The sequence below is a fragment of the Hetaerina americana genome, unplaced genomic scaffold, assembly GCF_022747635.1.
Source record: "Hetaerina americana unplaced genomic scaffold, ioHetAmer1.1.p SCAF_12, whole genome shotgun sequence".
Classification (NCBI taxonomy): Eukaryota; Metazoa; Arthropoda; class Insecta; order Odonata; family Calopterygidae; genus Hetaerina; species Hetaerina americana.
The window spans coordinates 4080243-4095512 of record NW_027286292.1 but is presented as its reverse complement, the minus strand read 5'-3'; the positions used below and the strand labels follow the sequence as shown (position 1 = coordinate 4095512).

General features: G+C 37.1%; 1 protein-coding gene across 1 annotated transcript in view; it reads left to right on the top strand.

Annotated features, from left to right (window-relative positions):
- The window catches only part of LOC139685654 (brefeldin A-inhibited guanine nucleotide-exchange protein 3), a 98327-nt gene extending 84563 nt beyond the window's left edge, over positions 1-13764 (top strand). The window contains exons 27-30 of the mRNA XM_071582614.1: positions 2376-2604; positions 4058-4338; positions 4628-5810; positions 7157-13764. Of these exons, the coding sequence (XP_071438715.1) occupies positions 2376-2604; positions 4058-4338; positions 4628-5810; positions 7157-7372 (1909 nt within the window). The 3' untranslated portion in view covers positions 7373-13764. The remainder of the gene's footprint in view (positions 1-2375; positions 2605-4057; positions 4339-4627; positions 5811-7156) is intronic.
- Positions 13765-15270: the final 1506 nt, after the last annotated feature.

Genomic DNA, 15270 nt, shown 5'->3' with positions numbered 1-15270 from the left:
AGTTGTAATACACTTCATTACTTTAGGATCAATTAATATGCAGAATGAATTTTTTCCCGATATCTCGGGTATTTCTTAGTAAAAATTATTGAAACATGATACCCCAACTTAATGTGCATTTCTTATATCACATCTGTATGATCTAGTCTGTCGATAAAGTCTAAAATTCCATTAATATTATCAGCTTCAAAATAAATTCTTCATACTTCCGGAGTAAACGTGTGCATCCGCTCAGTGTTCTGAAAGTTTGTCTTGCTTATTGTGAAGGAGAAAATTTGTGCTCTTATCTTATGGCTTTATTCTTCTTTTGGACTTTGGACTTTCAATATATATTTTCATGTGTTTTGATTAGGTTAAAGGTGGTTATTTATCAATTTACGTTGGTCAATTTCTTGTTCTGACGATATTTAAAAATCCATTGTGGCTCCTAAATTTTATTATTTGAATAGCCTACCCTATTCATAGATTATAAAAATCATTCTCCATTGAAAGGAAGGAGAACTAAATAAAATCATTCAGCGAAGCCTCTAAACGTTCACGCTCGGCGACCGATTGCCAATTAGGTATTTCTATATCATTTGAAAAGTTTTTATGGGTTATGCCGCCAAAAATAGAAATTCGTGTTTTTTCGATCCGCCGTAGCATGGCGAGCTGTCATCATCATCTTTGCAAATCCAATCCAGTTTGTTATCTTATGGGCTGGGAAGGATGAAGAGATGTCAGAAATAAACCTTCTTCGTGTTAGGTACAAGTTTTATGGGTCGAAATTTTCAAATTTGATGACAACATTATTTTATTCTCCTTTTTCAAATATTTGAAAGCTCTGCAATTATTTATATTCAATTAGTCTCCAAACTTGGCACCAGATTGAAAGTATCCATAAATAATTTGAGTTCTGCCCAGTTTTCAGGACTTGGGGCTTTCATGAATAGCTGTGTAGCTTTGAGAAATAACATGACGTTGCTATCTTACTTATGAACGTATCTGTAACTATAATCATGCACCTCGTGTGCATTCTGGTACAACGAGTTAAAAAGACAATCCTTTTGAAATATTTTGAATTTTTATAACAACTTTTATTGTACGGCCCAAACCTTAAATTAGTGGAATTCCACATTCAAGCCAGAAACCTTGAATCTGATACTCTAATGCAAATACAAGGCAACCTATACCTTTTCTCGATGACCCACCGGAAGTCACTGCGGGGGTGAAAAATCCATTTCCAAATAATAATTCAATGACTGGGAATGCTCACATGCATGTTATGTATGCAAAATTAAGAACATTGCGTTGCTCTGTTGTGTTTGAAAACTATATTTACAGTTATTTTACAAAACTACTCTTATTTTTAAGTTTTCAACCTCATGTTTGGCGTAAGAAATTTGATTTGCAGCATATATTTTTTTTGTATCACCATTTGCAAAATTTGGTATGCCATTGTTTACTGCCATTTACTGAAGTAGCTATTTTAAATAAAGAGATTTCATTGCAACCCAATTTCTTTTATTAAGTCGTGACCAGTTCCTATTCACAATTGAAGTATTAAATAAATGGAAAATGTGTACGGAAGGATTGTCAATTTTCTAGCATTTTATATTTAATTTAATAGCTGTAGCCTTTAAAATCTTATCAGATACTCCCTTTACTTTACTTAAGTTGCATTCGCCTCTTGGGTCCCTCTTACTGTGCTCGAATACGTGTCTTCGGTCTGAGGCGGGAGAAGAATTGAAAGTCTTGTCCGTCGAGTCCACTTTTCCCGATGTTAATAATTCATTTTTGATTTGTGGCGAAGGCACTCATTAGTGCATGGACTTATGCATATTATGCTGGTTGATAATATAACTATCCATCCATCCTTTGTGAGAACCCTCAAATGGCGATGACAGTCCCAAATGCTGCCGGCTTGACATTTTGTATCTGTAAGTAGCTACAAATTTCAAATGAAGTCATCTCTTTGAGATTTCAACCGAGGAAATTCCATTTAGCCTTGAAATAAATTTTCATTGCTTATGTAAAAATGTCACGAAGGTATGCGTCAAAAAAACAGTTTTTAAGGACATTTTCTGCTGATTTATGTTGTTTTTGTGATCACTAGTCAAATACGTAACGGAGCCAACTTATGATGCTCTTTGTTGTTCTCTTTCATCTCGTAGACAATTCATATTTCAAGCTCTTGATGTAAAAATATGCGTTGGAAAATGGACTAACTGAACTACTCATCTAATATTATAATTTTAATTATATATTTACATGTGTTTCACATTAACATTTTTGTTTTTTCGTTATTGTACTTTCTACTATCTGCCCTATTGTTACTATTAAATTTTTATGCCACGAAAACTGTATCTTCATTCATGTTTTGTTTTTACTTATAGGCATTTGATCTTGACGGCAGGACCTGTCCTCACCCGTGAGCATTGGTCATTTGCCTGCTTAGCCATCCATCGTGCTTGCGCACTTTCGTTGCATTCAGTCCGACAGCTTATGGTCGCATTTAATTCTGGGTCTCATAACTTTTATGGTGACTCAGGGCAAGTTAAAGTAGCTGCAAGAAGGGATTGTACGATCCGGGAAAGTGATCGATTGAAGCAACTTGCGCAACAGGTAATAAATGAAATATTTGTTGTATTTTATTGTTTTAATCGAATATTATGGTATCTTGTGTATGCATGTGCAAAGCTTTGAATTGAATCGATTGCTTTTGGCAGTGAATTTTGGTATTGTACCATCCAGTCGTACCGGGAAAGATATATATTGATGGAATGTAGAATTTTCTCCATGGGTTTGTGTGGCTTTTGGTATGAATGTATTCACTAGTAAATTCCAATGACGAAAGAAGTCACATTTAAATAGCGAAAGGCGAAATTCCTTCATGAGGAATTTTGAAAAATTATATTAAATGTACGAGGCATATTCGAAGAGTAAGGGCCGTTTGGTCATAAAAAATATTGGTCAGAAAATATTTTTATGTACAGTTTTAGTTGACCACAAACCTACGTGTACATAGCTTTTCTGCATAATTGCTGTTAACTTGTAAGCGCTTTTCCTAACGCTGCATCAGCTCCTTTAATCCCTCAGCATAGAGGTTCGCCGCCTGGGAATTGAACTAGTTGAAAACGGTGGTCTTGAGTTCCTTGCAGTCCTCAAACCGTTGTTCACCAGACCACTGTTCAAGCGAACGAAGATGAAATAGTGTTAGCTAGGTTCAAGGTCGGGACTGGGGATAGCAGTCTAAAAACGCTAGTCCACTCAACATTATTTACTCTTTGTGTTGGTCGGTAAGCACTTTTGATAACCACCTTGCACACAATTTGCGATATATGAGCTTTTCGGTAACATTTGTGTAAATAGTGGTGCGTCAAACTGGAGGAAATTAAGCCAAAGCACTAATCGTCGATCAGATCACAGTTCTTGGTGCCATTTTTGGACGATTTCATTGGTCTACATAATGGGCCTGCCACTCCGCTCTTCATAATGAACATTTGCGTCCACTTCTGAAGTCTTGACACCATTTTCTAACCTTTATTTCACTAATTACTGTAGAGCCATAAACTAGGGATAACTCCCGATGAATTTAGGCAACTGATGATCTTTAGCGTACAAAAATCGAATCACAGCACGCCCTTCCCTACTGATGGGTGGAGTGATTTTCGGGGACATGGTTATCTGAATTCACCCACTGACAAAAGACTACTGAATCAAAAAATCTTCAGTGGCTTCTTAAGTAAATAATATATGGCGCTGCAAGCGTGCAACTTTGTTCTGACCCGCCAATATTTAGATATATAATATCTAAAATACGGTCCGTTTCGAATATGATTCATATTTCATGTGGCCATACCTTGCAGGTAGTACTAATTTGGAATCAGTTACTTGATGAAATATGACGCTCTGAGTTCAATGCCGTTATTGGAAAACATTTCTCTTGTACACTGCTATATAGTCACTTCTACTCTAATATCAGAGGTCTTTTTCATAAAATTTGAAGCGCGTGGAGTGGAATGACTATTTTCATTTATCCTCTTTCTCTAACCAAATTGATTTCGCTAATTGACAGGTATTTCTCTTGGAGAGTCAGCGTGGACTTGAATCTAGCGTGACGTCATCGGCTCAAGGGCCTTCATCGGGTGAATATGCAGTAGATGGAGGCCAGGGAGGCGAAGAAAGGAGTTTCATCTTTCTGCTTTATCCGCCGGATATAGAGAATACTTTAAATCCAGATCTCTACATTGTGCGCGTACCTTTCCGCAGTTTAGTGGTTGGCCTTTTGGCTCATCAAATGCTGCTTCAAACTATTGGTTCTATTCTTCTCAACGGAACGAAGCATGTTGTTTCAAGGTAGGTATTTGATTTTTATTCGCTTCACAACCTTTTAGCTTCCTAATAGACCGATGTTATTGCAGCATAATATTAATGAGTTAACAATTTTTCTGGATATTATCTGATCAAATCATAGATAATATGAAGCGCTATTATTGGTGTAATGATATTCCAACATGTTCAGTATTTTCCATGTAGTTTACGGTTATGATCATTAAATTTGAAGTCAGCGTGAGATTTCCAATTAATGAATGAAATTATTACTTCAATTGATAAATTCAACAATAATTTAATTTGCTATTTGTAGTTTGGCGAACGTGATCCTCCACAGCCCTGTGATGGGTTTACATGGATCCAGGGGACATCCTCAATTATCCGAGAGGGAGTCGTTTCCACTTCCTGGTTTTATGGACTACATGACTTCTGAGGATATGCAGATACTTCTCTCGTGCCTCGACTCGTCCTATAAGGCCGCAATCGATTTTGACCAACGACCTGGCCTAAAATTTCTGGTCCAGAAGGTTGCACATTTGGATCAAGCTGCAAATCTTTACAAACAAGCGGGTGCTGCTTGGACAATTAAAGTCATTGCACTGTTTGATTTGAGTCTACATGAAGTTGGCCAGGGAGAAATCACTCTCGAAAAAGTAAAACAAATTCTAGACTTGAATCAAGGAAGTGAGGAACAAAATGGGGAAACTGGCAGCGGCGTCTCCGACCAGTCCTCCAGTATTATGCAGGGGTTGGGCAATCCTTCGATGCTTCTAGATGTACCGTCACTTATTGTCAAGCTCTGGAGGGGCTTCAATGACCTCGTTGAGACATACATAGACGTCGCTCTGGACCGAAACGGACAGCATTCGGCCGTAGACCGGATTTCGGACCGACCCATCTTCTTCCTCATAGCTCATCCCGACGACTTCCCTGAGATCAAAAGAAAAGAGTGCCCAAAAGACCCACTGGTTTCCAATACTCCAGCACTACCCCCGGTTAACCCGCTGGCAGGGGACCAAAGCCACTCTTCTTCACATCAGAAATCGTCACCCGCCCAAGTAGCTGTTGAATCTGGCACCGTCAAAGAGAACAAGTCATCATCTCCTTTGAAACCATTCTCGCTGTCTGATTTAGCTCAAGAATCTTCAGAATGCAGTGATACCGATGAACACAACATCAACAAGGTGGCCGAGCCTCTCGAGCTTCCGGAATCTAGCGACGCCCTTAGTATGCATTCGGAGTCCCCAATGCATGCTGATAAGGAATCGGAGGGTCCCACAAGTGCGGTGTCCACCGAAAAAGACGTGGAGCAACTGATGGACGAGTACAAGAGGCATAAGCTTAGCCGAACCATGAACTTAAATATTTTACCGAGAGAAGTTCAAAGTCTGGACCTGAAAGGGAGGTCGGGACTAAGAGAAACCTTTATGTCCTCAGCCATCGAAGATCGCCTGCCGCCCGAACTGGAAAACCAAAGGAGGAACAGCATCATAAAGGTTGGTAATGGTGTGAAATGTCAGCAACCTGTACACGCATTCCACGTTTATCTAAAGGTATAGGTAGTGATGATTGCAGGATAAAACTTGCAGAGATTCGTTCTTCCTTGTGGCTTCCTATCTAATATGCTTTTCGAGAATGTTAGGAGTTGCCGAATTGCTTTAGTATTGATGATGTACTAACTTCATTTATCTAAATATACCTTCAGTTCATTGGCTGTTCACTCATGGCAGAGATGAATGCTAAGGGCGAAACCCCTAGGACCACCTCCCCTTCTGACGCGTGGTTTGATTTGAGCGAAAAACAGGAGCCCAAGGAATTTACAAATAAAGTGCAAATGCACAAAATTCGTTTATATTTCTTTCCAATGATTTCAAAAAGTAGTAGCAAAGTCGTCGTACTAGGATTAAAAATAGAAACAGAAGCAAATGTTTTTGAGGAATATTGGATTTCCCCCACCCCACGTTTAATCCTAGTGATTTAACCCCACGCTTTCACTGTAGGATTAAATCGCCAATATTCCTTCATGATCACTTTTCTCTCGCCTCCCTCTAGTCATAAATTTTAATGGAATGCGTCCTAATAGTTAATTTCATTTCCTAATGCTTTTATTTGTTTGGGACCTACCATTTTAGTACGGATTTCAGTCTTGAAGAAAAAATAAGATAAAGCTTTCCGTTAACTATGCTATCATTAATATTTGTGTACATTGTCCGTGACGAAAGTTGCATTTTCACCCACGCCGGCCGTATTTCTGATATTTTGTGATGATTTAGTTCTGCCAATTCTATATTTATGAGTTGAAACTTATCATGAAAAGTTAATGCCTACACTTCATCAATTCCTTTTTGTTCAGAGTTTTAATGTGGCTATGTGAACGTTCGGAGTCTGTTGATTGATTTTAAAACGACTTATTGCGAATCTCTGGAATTTTTTCTACGTTATCATGTTTATCATTGGCTCCCTTAGAGAGTGAACTTTACGCGTTTTATAATGTACGTGCATGTGTACAGGGCTATTCTTTATCTTATATTTACTAAAACTTTTAAATGTGGCATCAGTTTACAATCTCCCATGCAATTAAGTAAACGAATTGGGAGGTGTTTGATCACCTTTTTAAAAAGAGGAAAATATGTTCCATTCTACTCCTAATCAAGTGTTACAAGTCTACTCGTATATTGGTGGGGTGGTGTCTGATGGATTTGGTATTGGTGATGGATGATTAGGTATTGGTGGGGTGGTGTCTGATGGATTCGGTATTGGTGATGGATGATTAGGTATTGGTGGGGTGGTGGTTGATGGATTCATGGTGAATGACCCTTTCTTCCTTTTGTATTGGGCGAAGGACGGCGAGGCCCACCGTGAGGTGTGGGCTGAAATGCTCGTGTCCGTCTTCGACCTCGTGGCTCACCTGGACGATGACCACTTCCGTGCTCTTTTGCCTGCCCTGTTCGGTGGAGTTAAGCGCCTCACTGCACACGCCCCCGACGCTAATCTCAAGCAGGTGGTGGCTGGATTTTTTCAGCGTGTTGCTGTAGTTTATGGTTTTGGTGTGGAGTAGGTCAAAATTAATCTGGCTTACTTGTGCTGTTTTATTATTTAAAACGAGTGGTAATTTAATTTTTTTAATCTTTATTTAGGTTAGGGGCAATTTACATTTAGGATGAAATCCGGCCTCACTTACGACACAGGGAATGATTTTTTGTGTGTTGTAAACCTTAAGGGACTCATGTTGAAATACTTCTACAAGCATGACATTTCAATTTATTTTTCAGCATCCCAAATTATGAAAACAACTTTATGAGAGACCTTCGGAATTAGAAATTAAATGCCAGCGATTCTACGCTGTTTTCGCTCTCCAAAAATACTAAATATTTACAGCATGAGACAATTTTAAGTGGCATAAGTGAAAAATCCCCTAGAAAGTTTTTCTTCATCATCTCGATGAGATTTCGAGGCTATCGCTCCTGAATTCTAGATTTGTGTAATCGAGACAGTATTTTTAGATACCGCACGCCCATCGCATGTTGGTTTACCTCAGTGCCCCTGGTGTCATCAGCAACAGTAAAACTGTGAAATGGAAGAGCGTTCGTGTGACTGGCGTCTTCTATAGCCTTACCTTTGAATTGCAACTAAACCGCTTATTCAATTTATCCTCATGCAAGTAATTTCAGCTGAAGCCGTTGAAAAATGTCGTTGTATTTTGTCAATTCGACGGTCATTTTATTGTCTTTCTCGCTTGTCGACATCGCTTTTTAGCTCGTACCGATGTCCTGGGCGATATTTGACCGTATGTCTCAATCCATTTTTGTCTCTTATCCATCAACTTTGCTTCAAGCTGTGCTCCTTGCTTCAGGGGTGGTTTACCTTTGAAGTTCCAACTTCAAAATGTTGTCATAAGGCTACTTTTTTCACAGAGCAAATTTTATCATCCTCTTGGGCATCACGTAGGTTTGTAGTTTAGGTTAGCCGTTGTGAGCAATATTTAAAAATTTTAATTTGAATGTTATTTAACGAATTCGTCTCCTTGACAGATTTACGTTTAATAGTAAAGGTTAGAAATTTCAGTTAGTTTAGAGTTACAAATTCTGAAAGTTGCTTAATAATACAGACCGCAGTGGCTTGATAACCGTTCGGTTCTTTGGTCCGATCCAGATTTTTTCGCAAATGCAAATTAGTTTCCAAATCAGCCCAACTAGTGACTATGAAATCAATCTAATTGGTTAGTTTACAAACGTTTATTTATGATTTATGCTCTTAAACCCAGTATAATTTATGTCTCTATTTCGCCATGTAGAGCCTTTATTAACATTTTATTGCTTTCATTGGTAGAATCAATTTTTCTATCTTCTAGTAGCACTGAATAATCATGACCTTTTGATGATACGTCTATCGGGTTACAAGCATTTGCTAATATCGAAAACAAATGGTCAAAATTTCACCTAATTTCAAATTATTCATCGAGCCAAAAATACTAAGTAAAACATAAAGTACAAAGATATATCATATTTTTGCCGCAAACATTGTCATTTCTTGCATTATTGTCCATAGTTTTTTTCTGAAAGTGGTCAAGAAGATTGGTTTCTTTTTCCATCAGTTAATTTTTGTCGTAACCGATTGCAATTTTTATTATGTCTCCGTAAAAAATAGCAATTAAAATGTTTCCGGGGCTTCTACTTTGTTTAACTTGGCGTATTTCAAATACCACCTCCGACAAAAGTTGTACAGTATGTTGCTGGTAATTACATTCAACCATAGGTGATGTGATCTAGCCATATTCGCCGAAAATGGATTTTTTTCTTTTTTTACTCGGCTGGAAAGCATTGTGCCAATCACCACTACCTGAAGGGTTCACAAAGTTAAACTTCTTAAACATTTAATATTATAATCAAAGAGAAGTTAATTTTGAGCAGCAAATGAGAGCTTGGGTTGGTTAAACTTAATGTATATTTTATTTTAACTTCAGAGTCATTCCTGCAGTTTAGTGTATTTTTATGTTTAATATCACATAATGCAACTCTTGGTGAAGCTGTTCATTTTAGATTGATGCGTGTTATAAGTGACTCTACGACTCAAATGAGGGGTCGTAAAGTCTCGTGTACGATCAGTGGTCAGTGTTTCTTTTAGTGTCTTAATATGTAATTCTTGAGAATTATATGAATTGACCGGCCGGATTATTTGGATGAGTAATGCGCTTGCCCGCTAACTCTATGGTTGCAGGTTCGAGTACCACCTCTGGCTTGGCTTTAGAGTCAACTCAAGTGACTTGGCCCCTAGACATCCGACTGGATAGTTAAGAGAGGTCCGTCGTTATTTCAGGGACACACGGACCACTAGAAGCGTCCGGAGGAAAAAAGTCGAAATGCCGAATTTAGGGTTTCTGTCTTTTGTTTCGATGTCGTAAGCGACGTTCAACTCCTTGGACATGACTAATTGAAATCTTAAAAAAATAATACTACTCGGAGACAACTTTTGCATGGGTTCTAAATTGACCTACTCTCTCTGTTACTTTTGTGACTGTGGACCAACACGTAAATGTTTTGCAGGAATATCATGTACAGTGACGAAGCATCTTTTGGACTTTCCTACTAGTGATCGGCGAAAAAAAATGTGCCAAAAGTTGTAGGTTCAGTGTTTCGATTATGATCAACATTTCTGCAGTGACTGCGTGAAGTCTTTAATTAATTATCGATCATGGTATGAAAAATATTTCAAAATTGAAATTTAAATAATCTGATGGACTTATATTTGTAAACGATATCTACTAGCGTTGAAAACCCCTGTCTGATGGTATTTATTCGAATCTGTTTCGAGTACTGCGTATGAGATGAATGTTGAGGTGGTTAACTATACAGTGCATTGCGAACTAGCATACATCTCCAATACTCATATCTCCATGCTTTCAATTTAAACTTATATGATGTGCGCGAAACCGCCAATGACTATAATAGAATATCGAGCAATATCTTACTTGAAGGCTCTCCCTTGTTACTTAGGCTCTTAATCTCCTAAGTTACTTCTTGAAGGCGCTTCTGAGTTATAACACACCCAGTTTAAACTATTTTTTATCGTGATTTACCCTACGACGGCCTCTCGTAAGCAGTCGCCGCTAGCAGGATTCCAGTTCGACTATGGGTCTCATCTCCTGATCATGGAAAGTCTCTTCAGGAGATTCTTAGATTACTTCTGTTCTTTGATCACCTTAACTGATCAATTAATAAGGCTCACAACCGTGTCGGCAGTTATCCCTTTTCCTTAATAACTGTCTCGCAATCGGATCAGTTATAGGCATAGTATTGAGACGTTCATTCGCATTGCTCATCAAAGTCTAAGCATTTCAGTAAACTGAAATTGTGTAACATGGATTTCTCTGAGTATCTGCGTTTTATTTACTACTGGATAATAAAAAATAATCTACCCCGCTGGGTAGGCGTGTGTGTGGAGCATTTAGCGACATACCTGGGGGTCATAAATCTGGATGATGCCGCCGGACACTCCTGTCTGGACCCAAGATATGCGATAGTTCAGTGCCGAAACTTTCTAAATTACCCCTATTGGCACCGTGAAAAAAAAGTACTTTCCCTTTCCTGCATGTTTGAACTAAACGTACGGCCGGGTATGGTGGAAGGCAAACTTTGCCTTCACTATCAAACCACTCACTGTGCCAGTTAGTGTTATTAAGCCAAAGATTTAATTTATTTAACTATTGATCACTTAAACTGCAGGTCTATATTTAGAAATTGAAAATGAATATGCAATTATGTCACAAAGATTATGATTCTAGTCAACTTAGGTCATGTGGACAGTCTCTTACAAGCAATTCATATGTTATTTCTATTCTTTGATCTCCTAAACTAACCATTTCATGAGTCGCAACTGTGTCAACGGTAATCTCTTCTTAATAATTGTGTCTAAACTTGCACCGTGACAGGCAATAATATTGTGATGTTCATTCGCATTTATCAAAGTGAATACATTTCAGGCAACTGATATTGTGTAATCGGAATTTATCAAATTATCTTTCGTTTTATTTGCTACTAATTAATGAAAAATATCTACCTCGCGAGATAGGCGAGTGGGTGCAGCATTTAGTGACTTACTTGAGAGTCCCAAAATTGAGTGATGCCACCGGACACGCTCATCTAGACCCAAAATATGTGATTGTCGGAATAAACCCACGTGGTTATCATTCTATTTGAAAGCTAGTCTTGTATTTTTGGTAGTATTTTGTGATCTCGAATTTAAGGTGCCTCTTAGAGCAAATTTCCATTGAAAAATTCTGCCAATATATTTGATTATCAGAGTTTTACTTGTGCTTTAATAAACTGACAGGCATTTATTGTTTGAACTTTTGTTGTGTTAAGCTTAGCGTGAAATTATTAATTACAATATTCGTAAAAGGCATCCGTCATTCTCGGCATCAATAATTCAGCTTTTCACGTGAACTGATAGGTAGAGTTCTAATTTATCCATCTTTAAAAACTAGTTGATGGCTTTAAGTGGCCGATTGTGATTTCAAAGAACCCATTTTGGAGCAGTCATTTGCGTCGAGGAATTTTTTGCATTGTGTTTGGTGTGTTGATACATTTCCAGAAGACTCATTTTTCCGAAAGATATTTAAATATCGTTTGTTTTTAATTCTGCATTCCCTTTTGCCTTTGAAACAATCTTTTTTGGGACTATACATTTTTGCTCACATTATTATCTCTTCGTGATTGTTAAATTGAAAAAAAATCAGGTTTTGCAGGCATACATTCAGGCATTGTTTACCCTGATGTAACTTCTAAGGGCATGTAAAACGCCCACTGTTGTTGTGGAATGAGAAAAGTATTGTACCAGAAGTCCAAAAGTAATATACTATATTTAAATGCATGTATTGACTGGGTCCTATTTCCTATTCTATAACATGTTCCGCTTACTCTAATGTACCTTTTTGTGAATTCACAAGACATAAAATGGTGTTACAAGTTGTATAAGAGTGGCTAGCTTTTCTTGTTGTGAAAAGAGATAAATCTAACATTATGCAACATAGCACATGTGCCTAGAATAAAACTAACTTATATATATTAAACTTGTATATTTGATTCATGATAAACATATATGAGTACATGAAAATAATTTTATCAATTTCTGATCTATAAAATGAGTTGAAATAATTTTAATTTCCTAAACCTAATGTTTGTGAGTACTAGTGTCTATGTGTTCGTGTGTGTGGTTTCATAGAAGCTAAACCAAGACTTGAGGACAGAGAGTGTAACAGGAGCCTACGAAAAAAATGAATTTTGGGACTGTCAACACATCCTCAAGGCAGTTGAGAAGTGACCGGTTTAGTGCTTTCACACATGTAGGGTGGCGTGGAGGAAGAATATGGAGTATGGTTTTTGATAGACCCTACATTAGACTTGAAATCCAGTTGAGGGAAAGGGGAAGAAAGGCAAAGAAGGGAGGTTGTAGGCCATAATGGTCATGTAAAGGAGGAGAGGATGGGGAAGGGGAATGGTGGCTATGGAGGGGGAACCAAAGGGTATTTCCTTTCGAACTTAATCAAAACTGGGAGGACGTGAGGAAGGGATAAGCAGTCGAAATGAATGTGTCAAGGTGTGAAAGTAGGGATGAGTCGAGAAATGAGAGTTGGGAAGAAATTCCGCAATGTACAGCGAATGGTGAGAATTTGAGATATCGTATGATATAAGGGATATGCGAGATGGCTATACGATAATTGAGTAATATGATCCATTCACCCACGTAAAATGCGTGAAAAACATTACACTATAGTGGATAAACTATACTTAGGGTGTTTACATGTTCTAGTGGCTTGAATTGGAACTCAGAATCAGATAATTGGAAGAAAACGCGAACGTTTTCGTTTTGATTGATCAGGTGTTCAATGAGAAGGCGTTACGTTTAAGCATACAAAGTATACATTCAAATAATGTAATGGTAAAGTTAGTAGATAGTTAATGTGAGGGAGTTCGGTTGGACAGAAAGTGGTCAAATTAACGGAGATTCCGTCGTGGGGGATATACGTGTAAAGAGGTTTAACGCGATTATTGGCCATGGTGACTTTTCCCGTAGGAATTTAGGTAGCCTAAAGACTCATATGAAGTGGTAGGAGTTCCGGGTGAATGAAGCGAGCTCGTAGGCTTGAGATAACTTCGCTGGCATTATTCCGACTGGGGGTTATGGAGCAACCTGGGATTGCCGATTGGTATATATGTGAGGTTTTTTTGTGATTTTAGTTTTCCCCCCTCCCCGCCAAGCCAAAAGAGCATGGAGAAGCCCAAAAATCATTCCATACCCATTTTTTCTGCACCTGAGCGCTTATAGCCAGTTTTTTCTTAAACGCGTTGACATAGGTAACCAGCCAGAAAATTTGCAACGTACGCGTGTTTCGTGTTGAATTTACTGTACGCCTGTCACATTCCCTGCCTCAAATCTTGGCTCCTTCGATCGAAAAGCTAATGTATGTTTATATATATATATATATATACACACATATATATATTATATATATATATACACACACATATATATATAATATATATATATACACATATATATATATATATTATATATATATATATATATATATATATATATATATATATATATATATATGCATATATATGTACATATATATACAAATATGTATACACATACATATATGGGTATATATAATGCATATATAATTATATATGAAAATAATACACATACGTGCATACATATGCACAGTATTCCTTGCCCCCTGGGAAAAGTTTCCTTTTGTGCTTATATATTTACTAATGAGCCAAAAATGACTGCAACAGAATCTTGGCCGACCTCTAACGAATCACGAAACAAATTATGTATGTATAATTTTTGTTGTTAAAAGTCTTTTGCATGATTTAAACTAACTAATTCATAGTAAATTGTATTGTAATACTTAATGCCTAAATCCTTAATATTTTTAATTACAAAAACAATGAAATAGATTTATAATATAAGTCGATTAGGAGAATGATGATATATTTTCGAAATATGTAATGTGAATGTGAATGAAATCTTTGTAACTTCGAAGTTTGTTCAAATTTAGGTAGGAAATTTAGCATAATCCTACAATGCAATTGAAATATTTTATTCCCAAAAGGTTTACTTGGATGTGATATCTATCTGTGAACTTTAATGTCCAAATGTCTGGTCCAGTTGGTGTATGTTCAGATATAAAAAATCGATCATCTGACCCATTTTAATTGGAATTTTATTAATACATTAAGTTTTTCAATGATTTGCAGCTCTCATGGAAGTACATCTTTCGACTTTAATCACTATTCTTTAGAGGTGTTAATTTTCTAGTTTGATGTTAAGCCAAGAAGGCGAGGTTTGTTGTTTTTTGTTGGTATTCCGTGTTGAATGTGGTAATTCTAGATTTGTGCTCTTTGTCGTATGGATCTCATTGAAGTTATATTTATTTAATTTGCGGAAGGAAATAATAAACTACTGTGGTGTATTTTACAGTATTGGTTTGTTTAGTTATGTGAAAATCGTTGGCAAAAAATCTCTTTGATGTTCAGTGTTGGATGTAAAATTTATGTTATTTATGGCATGCCATAATTCTAACATTATAGCACAATTAATGGATCGGTCATGGCAAGCGTAATAAAGATTTATCTGAATCTTGATGCGTCTTCAATGAATCTCTAACCTTGAATCTTTAAAAAACCTTTTTGAAATGATACCTCGGGCCTGTGAGGATCCTCATACCTCTTGTATGTCATTTGTATATGCCTTTTTTTCTAAACCACTCGTATTTATGAACAAGTAACGATCTTTTGGACGTTAAGCAAATAACAATTGAATGGATGACGTGGTGAAATGCGGACTGTTTTTGGTGAGAATTTGTTTCTAAATAATTCATGACACCCATGAATGCTAGTAAGTACTATGTTTTTCTCAGTTCAACCTTCAAGAAACTTATACTAA